Below are 15,070 nucleotides of genomic sequence, written 5' to 3'. Positions count from 1 at the left end.
AGCAGGGGGACTGCCAACAGCAGCTGTTACTTGCATTTTGTTTCCAGTCTTTATTTAGGTCTGTTCTTCTTGTTCATGCCAAACAGTTCTTGAGTATTTGGCAGCTCATTCACAAGCCTTTCCCAATCAACACTTCTCCTTAGACCCAGATAAATAAATTGAGGTATCATAAAGCACACAATTACATAACCATACACAGAATTTACAGAATGAATGCCTTTCCTAAGTAGTCATTTTTTATATTTTGTCATTGGAATTTTTTTTTTTAGTATGAAGGGTGTTTCGATTTTGGAAGAGTTAGAAACTTAATTGCGATACCGACTGTTATGAAAACTCCCAATTCTTGTTTATAGCTGACTTCTCCTTTTGGTCTGCACAACAACCCTGTCAGGTAGGTTAGGCTGAAAGTCTGTGAGTGGTCTGAACTCACAGTGTGAACATAATAACATAAGAGAAGCCACGTCGGATCAGGCAATGGCCCATCCAGTTCAACACTCTGATCACACAATGGCCAAAAAAAACAGGTGCCATCAGGAGGTTGATCAGTGGGGCCAAGATACCAGAAGCCCTCACCCTGTGTGGACCAAAGCAGGAGGCAAGCAACCTCAGCAGTGTATAACGACAGTAATCCAGCCTACAAAGCAGCCATTTTATCCAGGGGACCTGATCTCTGCCATCTGGAGAACAGTTGTAATTCTGAGTGATCTCCATACTCATCTGGAAAGTGGAAACAGTAGTTGTCCAAAGAGAAGTGGCTGGCTTGGAAGGTGGAGTCTATGGTCTTGTACCTGTCTGAGGTCCCAACTCTCCCCAAACCTCATCTCTTAAATATCCAGGAATTTCCCAACCTGGAGTTGGCAACCATATATCCTTCCCAGCAACTGTAGCAATGTTATTACACAGAAGACAGAAGTTCATTGAAGAGCTGCCATTTTATCTAGGGGACCTGATCTCTGCCATCTGGAGAGCAGTCGTAATTTTGAGTGATCTCCAGCCCTCACCTGGAGAGTAGCAACAGTGGTTCCCCAGGAGGAAGTGGCTGGTTTGGAGGGTGGAGTCTATGACATTGTACCTGTCTGAGGCCCCACACCTCTTCAAACCCCACCCTCTCCAGGCTCTACCCCTCAAATATCAGGAATTTCCCAATCTGGAGTTGGCACCCCTCTCTCTTTCCCAGCAACAGTAACCATGTTCTGGAGAGTGGTTATCATTTTTAAGTGATCTTCAGCCCTCATCTGGTGAGTGACAATGCTTTCGCAGTAGGAAGTGGTTGGTCTGGAGGGTGGAATCTATGGCATTGTATCTCTCCAAGGTCCCCACCCACCCTCAAACCCCACCCTCGCCATGCTCCACCCCTCAAATCTCCAGGAATTTTCTAATGTGGAGTTGGCAACTATATGTCCTTCACAGCAGCAGTAACAGTGCTATTACAGGGCTTTTTGTGTAGAAAGGCAGGGCAGGGCTTTTTTGTGTAGAAAAAGCCTAGCACAAACTCATTTTCATATTAGGCCACACCCCCTGACATCAACATTGTTTCACACAAGGTTTTTTTTGTAGAAAAAGCCAGCAGAAACTCATTTGCATATTAGGCCACACCCTCTGATGCCAAGCCAGCCAGAACTGTATTCCTGTGTGTTCTGCTCAAAAAAAGCCCTGGGTCTAGGGGTTTGGCTGGGCATTGATGAGTCAGTCAGGACACCTGTTCAACTGTCTGCACTCTCCATGAACTGTTTTTTACTTCAGAACACAGAGCTGCACCAGAAGTGGGGGATGGGATGGAAACAGGCAGCAGGATGCCAGGCACACAGCAAAGCTTTACCCCATTGGGAAAACACATTTTACCCCTTTTCACCCACTGAGGGTCAAATTTCTAAACATCCCTTCTTAGTGGGCATTGATGTCATGAAAGGAATGCACTCCCCAAATTTTGGGTTTCTAGATCCAGGGGTTTGGTTTGGGTGTTGATGATCTGTCAGGATACTTGCTTTTATATATATATAGATGTTAAATGTCAGAGTGTATCATATTTCACAGTACTGTCAGTACCTTTGTGGAGCTGATACTTGCATGCACAGTTCCAAACTCCAAATATTTAATGGCATAATACAGACAAAAGTTATTCAAGGACCACATTCCCAGTTATGATGACTCTGAACTTGTCCTGACCTTGAGCATCAAAGCTAAAGGATGTGGTTGGTAACAAGTAGGTATGGACAGATATAACTGCATTGCCAGATCAAATTTTGCAGAATCTCTGGTCAGAAAATACATCTACTTCTCATGGCCAATTCACTTCTGCCTCACACTATTATCAAGGCTTTTTTGTAGCAGGAACTCCGTTGCATATTAGGCCACACACCCCTGATGTAGCCAATCCTCCAAGTAGGCCCTATAAGAAAAGCCCTGTAAATTCTTGGAGGATTGGCTACCTCAGGGGTGTGTGCCCTAATATACAAAGGAGTGAGCAGTGAAGTGGCCAAGTTTGCGGATGACACTAAATTGTTCAGGGTGGTGAGAACCAGACAGGATTGTGAGGAACTCCAAAGGGAACTGTTGAGGCTGGGTGAGTGGGCGTCAACGTGGCAGATGTGGTTTAATGTGGCCAAGTGCAAAGTAATGCACATTGGGGCCAAGAATCCCAGCTACAAATATAAGTTGATGGGGTGTGAACTGGCAGAGACTGACCAAGAGAGAGATCTTGGGGTCATGGTAGATAACTCACTGAAAATGTCAAGACAGTGTGCGTTTGCAATAAAAAAGGCCAACGCCATGCTGGGAATTATTAGGAAGGGAATTGAAAACAAATCAGCCAGTATCATAATGCCCCTGTATAAATCGATGGTGCGGTCTCATTTGGAGTACTGTGTGCAGTTCTGGTCGCCGCACCTCAAAAAGGATATTATAGCATTGGAGAAAGTCCAGAGAAGGGCAACTAGAATGATTAAAGGGCTGGAGCACTTTCCCTATGAAGAAAGGTTGAAACGCTTGGGACTCTTTAGCTTGGAGAAACGTCGACTGCAGGGTGACATGATAGAGGTTTACAAGATAATGCATGGGATGGAGAAAGTAGAGAAAGAAGTACTTTTCTCCCTTTCTCACAATACAAGAACTCGTGGGCATTCGATGAAATTGCTGAGCAGACAGGTTAAAACGGATAAAAGGAAGTACTTCTTCACCCAAAGGGTGATTAACATGTGGAATTCACTGCCACAGGAGGTGGTGGCGGCCACAAGTATAGCCACCTTCAAGAGGGGTTTAGATAAAAATATGGAGCACAGGTCCATCATTGGCTATTAGCCACAGTGTGTGTGTATATATAAAATTTTTTGCCACTGTGTGACACAGAGTGTTGGACTGGATGGGCTGTTGGCCTGATCCAACATGGCTTCTCTTATGTTCTTAGGAGTTCCTGCTACAAAAAAAGCCCTGGCTATTATTGTAAATCCAGTTTGCACGACTCATTACTCTCCAAAACAGCACAATCAACCATTGTGACTTGCCGAATGCTTCATAACTCATCCTGCATACATATAACATTTTTGTAATCTCAGGAAAGCAGCAAAAATGGGAAGTTTAGAAAATCCTGGTCCCTGTGGACTGTGTTCAACTTCATTGATCTCAAATTATAAACAGTTCTGTTAATAGTTATAAACAATTATAAACAGTTATAAACAATTAAATGGCACATCAAATAAATATCCCATTGCTTAAAACGAAATGGCAGATTATACTATAGAACTGGGTTTTATGGAGAGCTGATTTTGAAGACTGTCTGGAGGAGGACTGCCTACTTTGATATTAACCAACCTCCTAGATATGATCAGTTCCTCAAGCCCTGCTCTTTGTGATGTCACTTTCTAAAGTGAGGTGGGTGAATACTAGAGCCAGAGCATTTTCAGTGGTAGCACCTCAGTTATTTAATACTCTTCCCCCAGAAACTGCCAAGTGAAAAAGCTTTTTGTCTAAGGATTTCCTATTAAACTATAGAAGGATCTCTCTAAAATTCTTCTTCTTCTTCTTTTGGCAGGGGCTTTTTTACACCACCATTTCTCCTACTTTTATCCCATTATGTTGGATGCTTTTTCACTTGCTCTTTTACAGTATCATTTAATTTTAATTCATTGTATAAGGTTTTTTTTCTAATTGTAAAAGATTTTCTGTCAGCTACTTCAAAAATAATAAATCAAGAAGCAGCCCATACATGGCTCAAACAAGACAAGTTACAATTGATTCAAGTTGCAGCAGACAGATTGAAATGGGAGCCAAGATAATGGATTATATTATGCCAGTCACCTTCATTGGCTGTTCTAGATAAAATTTAAAAGACTGGTTTAACATCTGAAACCCTGAACGGTCTGGACCCAGGAATGTTTAAAAGGCTGCTTACTTCAAAATGAATCTGTTCATGTGTTATGATCTTCTTCATAGACCTTCATAGAATTTTAGTGAGTGCCCAATGTGGGAAAAGTCTTCTGAATGCTAAAATTATGTGACCCCATTCCCAATAAAATCATCCTACTTCATCCCTGGAGGTATATAGATGCATTCAAAGCCACATTCTTTAGAAAATTATCTTATAGGCTCTACCATTCAATGGAATTATTTAAATAAAACAATATTCCATTGTATAATTGACATTGCAATGAAGTATAAAAATGTAATGACACAAGAAATACTTTTTTTATATATGGACTTTGACTCTTGGACAGGTATGTAACGTAGATGGAGTGGGACATGTTCGGGTAATACACTCCAAATCTTTAGGCATTATGGAAAATGTAGGCAATTGAAATAACCAAAACCCTAGAGTTTGTTTGCATATGCCAACATTTAGCTTTGGGGGATTTATATTTTTTAAAGAAATTAGGTCATTTAAAAAGTGACAGCTACCTATTAGGATAACAATTTCAGCTAATTGGTGATAGAATTAAGGCAGAATTTCTACTTACCTCCTGTAGTTTTTTGCAATGTTATGAAGAGGGCATGCAGATATCTGTTGTGCCACTAATTGGCTATAGGAACTCACAGTCATAATCCCAAGAGAAGCTATTAGTAAACCTGGTTTAGAAAATGTTTCAAACAAGGACTCTTCCTTTGTGCTATTTAATAGAATGTTGTTCACTGTATATGCCCTTTCCAGAGCTCAATGTCCTTACTCTTTATGGGCTACTTAGCAACTGTACAGAGACACTCTTTATCCAATGCAATTAGAATCTTCATATGGACATCAGGAGACATACATTTCTTGTTCAAGAGTGTGAAGTTTACAGCTCTCAACATGTAAAAGAGCCTTATAACCAGTCAGACCATTAGTTTATCTGTCAGTATTCCCTACTTTGACTAGCAGCTGTTCTTTGTGTCTCTGGTACAGATGGTTCCTGTGATAACAGGTATAATCATATAATTTGAGAAGCAAGGGACCAAACTTAGAGCAGGTGTTCTTCCATGGAACTATAGCCCATCCACTGTTGAACAGCAAGAAAGAGAAATCTAGATTGTGACCTGTCATACATTCTGCTTCAGATTATGGAGAATCTGGTTTGCATCATCTTTAATTGATCAACCACTGGGAAATTAGTAGGGAAAATTCCCATCCCAAACCTACTCATTTTAAATTAACAAGAATCCGTTAGCAAGCTCTCCCTCCAAATTATAAGGAACATATCTCTTCTTCCCAGAAGGTATGAAGAGCCCTGCAGACTAATTCTGAAGCACAATGTGAAACAAGGAAAAAGATAAACCTAAGTCAAACCCAATGGATAATAGAAAAGTGATGTAATATGCAGATTGGCCTAGGCCCACCTGGGATGGTCACTGTTGTATTGAAAAGGGGATTTGTTATGTGTCTTTTATGAGCATACCAGGTAAGTCTCTGATGGCTACGCTCAGAGGATGCCTAGGATGGACAGGTAGGAAATCTTGATGCTACATATACTACTTCACTTTCAGACTTAAGCATCTTGTCCATAGAGAAGAACAGCGAACTCATGGATGTAAAACATGGCTTGATAGTCTCTTATTAGTAGAATCTGTTAAGCAGAATTGACAAGATGATGCATTCAGCTCAAGTACAGTCTTGATAAACATGAGAAACTTCATGCTTAGCCGGCAGCTCTGAGAGATCAATATGATCAAAAGAAATCCTGAAAATATGGCAATCAATGATAGGGCTACATTTCTTAATATTTAGGGCTACCATGAATACTGGTCATATGATTAAAGCTAAACAAAAGAAGTCAGAGTGGCTTTCAGGGACTCATGCATACATCCCAGGATGTCAGTGGATCTTAAATATAAATGGTGGTAGGCTTTTCCCAGAAGTCATTTAAGATCATGGAGTTAGCAGATTTCATTTAAAATACCTCTTGCATGTTTAATGCAATTATTTGAAACATCAGTCTTCTCCCAGTGTCATAATGATACAATTGTGTTTGTGTTGATGGATTTTAAATGTTATCTTGAGAAAACTGGCATCACATTTGCAGTAGCTTATCAAGTCAGAGGCTTGTTTTCAAACTGTGATAATGACATATTTTACTAATTAGCCTGCAAGGAAAGAAAGTGGAAAAAACTGAACACTACTAAAGTTATTAATGGTGAAATGAAACTTGTCTGAATTAAAAATCACGTATTTTTTCTATATCTAAAATATCCCAATTCAAGTTATGATAAATATCAAAATGTCACTGATTTTAGCAACAGGGCTCAAATTTCACTGGTATAATCTGCATCCTAAATAGAAAGCCTGTATAACATCCTGATTTGGATAGCCTAGGTTAGCCTGGTCTCATCAGAAGCTAAGCAGGGCCAGCCATGGGTAGTATTTAGAAGGATGACCTCTAAGAAATACCAGGGTTGTGATGCAGAGGTAAGCAATGGAAAACCACCTCTGAAATGCTTCTTGTGTTAAGAACAAGTCTAGCTAATCTAGTGGCGCATAACATTAAAAGAACAAGAACTTCTGGCTGTCAGACAATCTTAGGATCTCCTGGCTATACCACACACACTGCAATAGATGGTGACAATGATGAGCAGCAGCAGAAGAAAGCCTGTATTATTATCAGCCAAAGACTGTTTATGAAAAGTGAATTCGAACATCAGAAGTGGAAAGTCAGTATTAACCCATTTTACCATAATTCAAGCTATATGATGTTTTGGAATAAAGTTACACAAGCTCTGGATCTACATTTTACATTTAAAATGTAATTCCTGTATGAGTGTGATCATGCTTGATTACTCATCTATCATGAAGATAGATTTGGATGTTGGTCTAAAGCAGTGGTCCCCAACCTTTTTGGCACCAGGGACCTTTTTGCCACCAGGGCTGACCCACCCACCATGGCCCCAGGGCTGGCAGGGTGGGGGCACCAAATTCAGACTCCCCCCACCCACCCCCCTTTGGCAAATCCCTGTTTGTTTCCTCAGCCTCCTCTTCCCTCCATTCTTCACAAATGTAAGGCCCAGGAAGGGGCGGTGAAGTGCCTCCTGGACTTCTTAAAGGCCGACCCCCCCCCCCGATCAGCTGATCAGCAGGAAAAACCACACTGAAGGCTGGGCTCCTATGCCCCTCTGGAGCGCTCACAATCAACGCTAGGGGCAGCAGCGGCAAGCAACCCGCTGAGAAAGTGGTGCCGCCCTTGCCTCCTCCCCACTTCTTCCTTTAAAGAGCCTGAGAACGGGGCACTGTACTGCCCCTTCCCAGGCCTTAAAATTGTGAAGAACCGAGGGAAGAAGAGGTGCCATGGGGGGGGCAGGGGGCAAGGCCCTGTGCAGCCCTGTTGCTAACAGGCCATTGGCCAATACTAATCTGCAGCTTGGGGGGTTGGGGACCCCTGGTTTAAAGAAGTAGAACCAAGTATGAGTCCGGTGGCACCTTTAAGACCAACAATTTTTTATTTGCTGTATGAGCTTTTGTATGCATGCACATTTCCTCAAATACAATGAAATGGAACTTACCATTCTAATTTACTGCTCAACCTCTGCCTATATGTATGGACTAGTAAATTCCATTTCATTGTATCTGAGGAAGTATGCAGGCACATGAAAGCTCATACAATGAATAAAAAATTGTTTGTCTTAAAGGTGCCACTGGACTCATACTTTGTTCTCCTCATCTACCAAACACTGATATTCCAAGTCAGGATCCCATATATTGTGCTATATTCCAACTAGTTCATTGTAGTGCAACAGTGCTCCTGTTTGCAGCTCACTTCTGAGCCAGCTGTAAACCAAGCACTGTAGCACTATTACATTAGGGTGTGCATACTATTTCACCTCGTATGAGCTACTTTGCTGCTATTTTGTAGTACTAGCTATCACATTTGTATGCAGCTTGTTCAAGGGGTGGTTGTTCAGCAAAGGCTATACAGAAGCAACATAGCATCAGCAGTCATTCTATGCTCTGCTCATGACTGAGCATTTAAACACCAAAGAACTTTGTGGACAGGGAACTTTTATGCCAGTGTCCTGTGTGCATGTGTATATGTGTTGTGCCATCAAATCACTTTTGACTTATAGTAACCTTATGAATTAATGACCTCCTAAACATGCTATTATTAACAACCTTGCTCAGGTCTTACAGACTGAGTATGTGGATTCCTTTATTGAGTGAATCTATCTTACACTGGGTCTTCCTCTTTTCCTGCTGCCTTCAGCTTTTCCTAGCAAGGCTATTAACAACAGGACATTTGGGTGGCCATTAATTCATAGGGTCACAATAAGTCAGAAGAGACTTGGTGGCACTTAATAACAAATGGGGCACCGCTCTGCATTAAAAGATCTTCTGATCTCTAACTAAACAAGAAACAGAGCACACACATGTTACACTATTGCAGCAATAACAACAACAAAAAATCTTTGTGATCATGTAAAGATTAACAAAGTGGTTACACATTCTTAATCTAAATGTATGTATCCTGAATACACTGAAAAGGGGGGAAATCCCACCCCCATAGTGAAGCCCCAAAGTCCCCATGCTTCTGTGGCTTTTTTCTGAATTGGCTATTGTTGCATTTGTTAATTATGATTATTTATAATTTATTCTGATTAGTATCATGTTCACATTTCCCTGAAACCTGCTTATCTTTGGAAAATACCAAAAGTACTTTAAAAAGGACTCAGTAAAATCGGATTTTGCCTTGGAATGGTATTCATGAAACTGTAATACAGGGGAGGTGATTTTTCTTTTACTATTCTTATGCAGTAATCAATAGATCAATAGAATCAGTAACTGGTTCTACTGAGATGTGCTGTATTTTTTCTGTTGGGTATGCTTAGGGAAGTGATTTGTTTCCTTCACTATAAAGTCATTCAGAACTTAATACAGTCTGTGCATGATTTCATCTTCAGGATGGAGTCAGGGTTCAAATGAAGAAGTAATAAATAAAATCCATATATTATTATATGCCAAGGTTAAGGCTATACCTCTCTTTTTCATTATAATAAGGATATATCTTTTCTCAGCATTACATTTGTTTCATGGCATTTTTTTTGTGATTGCTGTTGCTATATATATTACATGCTCGATGAAGTTTTATTGTGTTTTAAAGTAATGCATTTTATTAAAAACAACAACAGAAGTTATGTTAGTCCTCACATTAAAAATAATAATGTATATTGATATGACACACAGAAGGCCCAAGGATGCACCTCTTCTCAATATTATGGTCAAAGATTCTTTTTTAAAAGATGTCATTAGCTTTCAGACACATAAGCTACCATATAGAGGAATAGGAAGGGTTGTATCTCTCCCTCTCTCTTTTTACTTCAGGCACCAAAGTATCTAAGATTAATACTGATTAGTATCTTGAACTAATTTTGGTTTATCCTTATAAAAGTACAGACTATCTAGAAGAGGAAACTATATATTTCACTTGTAAGAAAAGCAGTAGAGATGAGCATTCAGATATTCTTTGTCTGAAAATGTACCTGGGAAATACTTTTGGTATTTTCTGGATAGTTTGGGTTTCCCAAATATACCTGGAATTTTTTGGGATACCAAAAAAAAATTGTCTCAAAAAGTCGAAGAAATATTTGGGATTAATTGACAATATCGAGAGCTGGTGTTTGTAGGCTCCCAGGACTGCCCCCCTCCCATGTTTCTGTGTCTATCAGAGCTTGGTATCGGCTTTAGATAAGATTCTGTCTGTCAAGTGTTTGGGGTGTTTTTTAAAAGTACATTCTTTGTTGGAGGTGGTTTGTGCAAGGTTATTGGATATCAAGATTCTCACATCTGGCACAGTTTGAGATTCTTGGGCTTTGCATAGTTTCAGGTTCTCGTTTTACATCATTTGGGCTTAAAAATAGCTTGCAATAACATTGGGGGAAGATTCTCAGGTTTTCTATTGTGCATGTGTGATTTCCTCTTCTATAGGAAACAATGGAGGATGGCTGGGGACACCTTGTTCACTGGCTCACCCCTTGGTCCAATTCACTTGTTTTGATGGTTATTTAATAGATAAGCACCAGCAGCTTCCATACAATTTTGGAGCCAGTACCTTTAAAAACAGCCCCCTAGCCCCTCAGAAAGAGCTGGAAAATGTTGGAACCCCCCTTCCCCCCCCCCATCCCCAGATTCAAATACCTTGCCTGCATTTGGAACCCAGGAATCTGGGGGTACCAATATTTTTCAGCTCCAATATATCAGTATCTGGGGGGCATTTTTTTGGCTGCACATTCCTAAAAAGCAGAATAAGAACACACTAGACAAGACAGACAAATATATATATTAAAGAGATAGACTAGCTTAAGGTCACTGAGCTCATTCCATAACACTGTTGTGATATGAATCCAGCTTTTCTAGATCCCAATCCCTATACCACATTGGTTCTCCAATTATTAAAAAAAAAATTCCAAATTCCAAATATAAAAAATAGGAAGCATCTACATTGGTGTGACTTGACAAAAAAAGTATGATGTTAAAAAATCAATACCAACCTGCCGTTAAATGAGCAGCATGAACAAGGATTCTAACCCCAGGTTTTAAGTCAAACTGGATGGAGTTTTGGTTCAGTTTCTGGACTAATATTTCTGAAATCTGGGGGGGAAAAGGAGACAACCCAGTTATTATGAAAGGACACAAGAGCTGCCTTAAAGAGCAAGAACAATATTTTACCTAGCCTTGTCTTCATTACTGTATGCTTCAGAGAAAAGCACAAGAAGTCTCAGAGTGGTTACAATGACTGCATTGTTTTCTTCTGTAGTCAATGAACTGGATGGGATAATTTAAGAAAGAGTTTCCCTTTCCCAGTAATTCTTGTTTAACTGTTTTTGGATGCGGCTATCATGAATGGAAAATGAATGTGTTAACCTCAGAAAACAGCTTTCCACAGAGGGGCCCTAAATATTTCTACATATGTACAGCACTACTCTTACATATACAGTTCACACAATAGCTATCATGAGGTCCCAAGCGAGCTTTATTTAGAGAACAAATAATATATACAGCAAGAATGAAGAAACACAACACAGCAGACCAATAGCTCTTTGTTAGCTGCAGCACACAAAAGAGTTGGGAGGGACGGTGGCTCAGTGGTAGAGCATCTGCTTGGGAAGCAGAAGGTCCCAGGTTCAATCCCTGGCATCTCCAAAAAAGGGTCCAGGCAAATAGGTGTGAAAAACCTCAGCCTGAGACCCTGGAGAGCCGCTGCCAGTCTGAGAAGACAATACTGACTTTGATGGACCAAGGGTCTGATTCAGTATAAGGCAGCTTCATATATATATTTTAGGTAAGTTTATATCTTTCTTTTCTATTACTGTTCATTCAACCCAGTGGTCCTGAACAGCTGCTGAGAGTTTATGTTTAAACAACTAACAGAAAGCTACCAACATAATGGGATCTCCTTAACAGAATAAGGTAGGGTTTATGCAGTTATTTTATAATGTTTCCATGTCTCTACAATGGCAGCCAAAAATGCAGCGACCCTATATGCAACCCATCCATCAAAAATGACTAGAAGTCTCAGCAGTTGGGGAATCACTAAGTAGACAGGAAATCAGCTCATGTCTACGTTTTAAAAACTCAGAGCAGCTTAAAAGTACATGGTCAAGGGATTAAATGCAATTAATGTTGCAATTACAAACTCTCTCTGAATACAGAATACCAGCATATCTACATTTCAAGACTTCAGATAGTAAAGCATTAAGACAGGCAAACATAAAGGCATATGTTGTCATAGGATATGTTAAGTCATAAAATACATTGGGATGCTAACTGGTAAGAGAATGCCAACTGTGAAGGTTAAGCAAACTCTTCATGACCTTACTGCTATACTTTCATAAGCCATATGTTTCAGATGAACTTCAATCAGATGTCTTAGCTCATCGACATTTACTCTCCTCCTTCATCAATTTATCCCATTTGCTCTTATGATTGTCCAATTTAATAAGACTCAGCAGACTTAACTCTGGTTCTGATTGCAGGATGTTTAACTTTAAATTAAATGCCCTGCCCCATGCCCTAGCTTCATAAGAGACTTCATTCACTTCAACTCTTAGAACAATGCCAGTCATACATTTGAAAGCCCCCAGTATACCACAAAGAAAGTTAATTAGTGGTTAATCAATATCCTCAGTAACAGCCTATAGCCATACACCAGCCACAAATAACAAATGGCCAGCTACCTTAGAGTTAACTATTCTGAGCGCTGAAGGTACATATTGCTCCCATCCCAAGGTATAAAATAATCTAGTGACTGATTTCCCAATGCTTTTTGCAGTAAAGCGTTTATTTCACAAGCTGAACAACCAGCAAACCGTGCCTTAAAGATGCAGAGTAACTGTTTTATTGTCCCAGAATTGCTATATATACCACCTATGCAGTGACACATATACAGTTAAGACCAACCCACATCACTCTTTTTTCTCAACATTTGACTTGAAGGCAATCATCTTGTGGAACCTATTCTTGTTAATGAGTTCATCATATGATGTAATTGAGTCATGTAATTTTCAAAGGTTAATGAGAAATTATTGAGTAAAAAAGACATTCCCTTCCTTTTTAGGTCATTTCCAATCTTTCTAATGTTGTTGATTTATTTTGTAATGATGCTCAGATGGGAATCAATGTTCTGAATTTCATTTTTTTCCCCAGTGTGAAAAATTTATCAACATCTTTTTAGAATCTTCATTAGACTATTTTTGCTCCTGCACTTCATATTGGCCACTGATTGCTCAGAACACTATTCCTCAACACTAAGGATGAAATCATTTATATGCCAAAAACTGCATTAATGTGAAGAGAAGCAAACCCCTCCAATCACCACATTAAGTGCACATTTCATATGCTGACATTGAATTTACCATCTCTGGAGGGAGCCTGCTATTTTTTCTCCCATCTGAAAATTTGGAGGCTTTATTATTTCTTTCTTCAACTGATTCTCCTTTCTACATGAGCTTCACTCACCTCCATAAAGAGAAATAACAGCATACATAAAGAAGAAAGGAAAAAACAGACCCAGTCAACTAGCTACAAATGCACTTTTAAAAAAATGAAAGAGAGGATATGAGATTCTGAAAGATGATGGAACCTACAGAAGCCTGCACATTTTTTTTTACTTTCACACTTTCCTAGGGCAGCCACCAGCTTCAGAAAAACCTGAAGTATCAGATATCCTTATACATGAGTATCGGAAGAACCAAAGAGCAATCAAAAGCCATACCACCAGACATAATCTATCTTGTACATTTTCATTCTGTCTTCATTATATCTTCACTACAGCCCTGTGAAGTCCGTTATGCTGAGAGTGAGGGACTTGAATCCAGATCTTGCAGATCTAATCCTCTGACAGTAGAAAAGAGTAAGAATCTAGTAGCATCTTAAAGATTAACAAAATTTGTGTTAGGATAAGAGGTTTTCTGAGTTACTGCTCACATCTTGATCTAATCCTTTTACACTGCATCACATTGGCCTGTGATCTCATTAAAACACCTGGGTACAACCATGACATTGGAAAATCCCAAGAAAGAAGAAGAAAGGTGTGCTGAAATTATAAACTGATTAAGAGCAGTCTCCCCTGGCACAGAGTCATATCATTCTCAACAACAAAAGAATTTTCAACACTGGAGACATCATTTAATATTCTGACATACCTCTAGGGTGGCCATAATGTCTGAAGGCCAGCCAGGGACACGTTGGGGGGGGGAAGGTAGGGGCGCGCGCGCGCCCCCGGAAACAGGAAGTGACGTCACTTCCGGTGACGGCATGCCACCACAGGAAACAGGAAGTGACATCACTTCATGTGACATCATTCCCCCGCGTCACCTGCCGGAAATGGGAAGTGACATCACTTCCTGTGACATCATTTCCCCCAAATGACATCATTTCCCCCAAATGCCACTGCCGGAAACAGGAAGTGACTTCACAGCACTTCCTGTGACATCCCCAAAAATCCCCCAAATATCACCGCCGGAAACAATTTTGTTCTGAAATCCTGTATATACTTCATCAGTATATGGGATAAGGCACTTTCTCAACTGTGCTGCATAATGCAGCCTATTTATTTTGTCCTGTTTGCTCTGTTGGCTCTATCTGCGCCACCTTCATCACTTTCGGGGTGTGGATCCCCCAGTGGGGTGGTCTCCCGACTCCCTCTGCCGGCTGTTTCTGATAGCCCTGCGCCCCCTCTTTCATTTGATATGTGTCCCGTGCGGGTGCCACCCTCCCGCCGGGAGATGCCGCAAAATGAGCCCCCTTGAGGCTTATGGCGGCAGGGCTCGGGGGAAGAGAGCTAGACTGCTGTTCTTTTGAGGGGTTATAGAGTGTTTCGAGCCCGTCCCTGTGGCATCAGTCCCATCGTTGTGGGGCCCAGGGGGCCGGCGCAGCGGCATGCCGAAGCAGCCTGTCACTAATAACACAGGTCGAGATGCAGGACAGGAACCCAGAAGTGACCGACAGGAGGGAGGGAGGAGGGAAGAAAGGAAGGCCGCCCCCCGCCCCCCCCCGCTTTCGGCCCCCTTACCTGCTTCCAGGGCGGCGGAGAGTCCAGCGGCGGCGGCGAGTCCTGCGGCGGCGGCCTCGTGGCGAGGGAGGGAGGGAGCTGCCGGCGCTGGCCTCTGGAGGCCTCCAGGGACC

At 41.0% G+C, this 15,070-nt stretch overlaps 1 protein-coding gene across 4 annotated transcripts in view; it reads right to left on the bottom strand.

Moving 5' to 3' along the window:
- SORCS1 (sortilin related VPS10 domain containing receptor 1) overlaps window positions 1–15,070 on the bottom strand; it is a 763,613-nt gene that overhangs the window by 14,005 nt on the left and 734,538 nt on the right. For all 4 annotated transcript variants that reach the window (XR_009555572.1, XM_060241701.1, XM_060241700.1 and 1 more), the window contains exon 24: window positions 10,936–11,035. Coding sequence is in view for 3 of the 4 variants with exons in the window: in XM_060241701.1 (XP_060097684.1) it covers window positions 10,936–11,035 (100 nt within the window). In the remaining variant the exon portion in view is untranslated. The remainder of the gene's footprint in view (window positions 1–10,935; window positions 11,036–15,070) is intronic.

Source organism: Heteronotia binoei, chromosome 6 (genome assembly GCF_032191835.1).
Source record: "Heteronotia binoei isolate CCM8104 ecotype False Entrance Well chromosome 6, APGP_CSIRO_Hbin_v1, whole genome shotgun sequence".
NCBI classification, from domain to species: domain Eukaryota; kingdom Metazoa; phylum Chordata; class Lepidosauria; order Squamata; family Gekkonidae; genus Heteronotia; species Heteronotia binoei.
The sequence above is the reverse complement of the archived record's forward strand: the minus strand, read 5'-3'. Positions and strand labels throughout refer to the sequence as shown.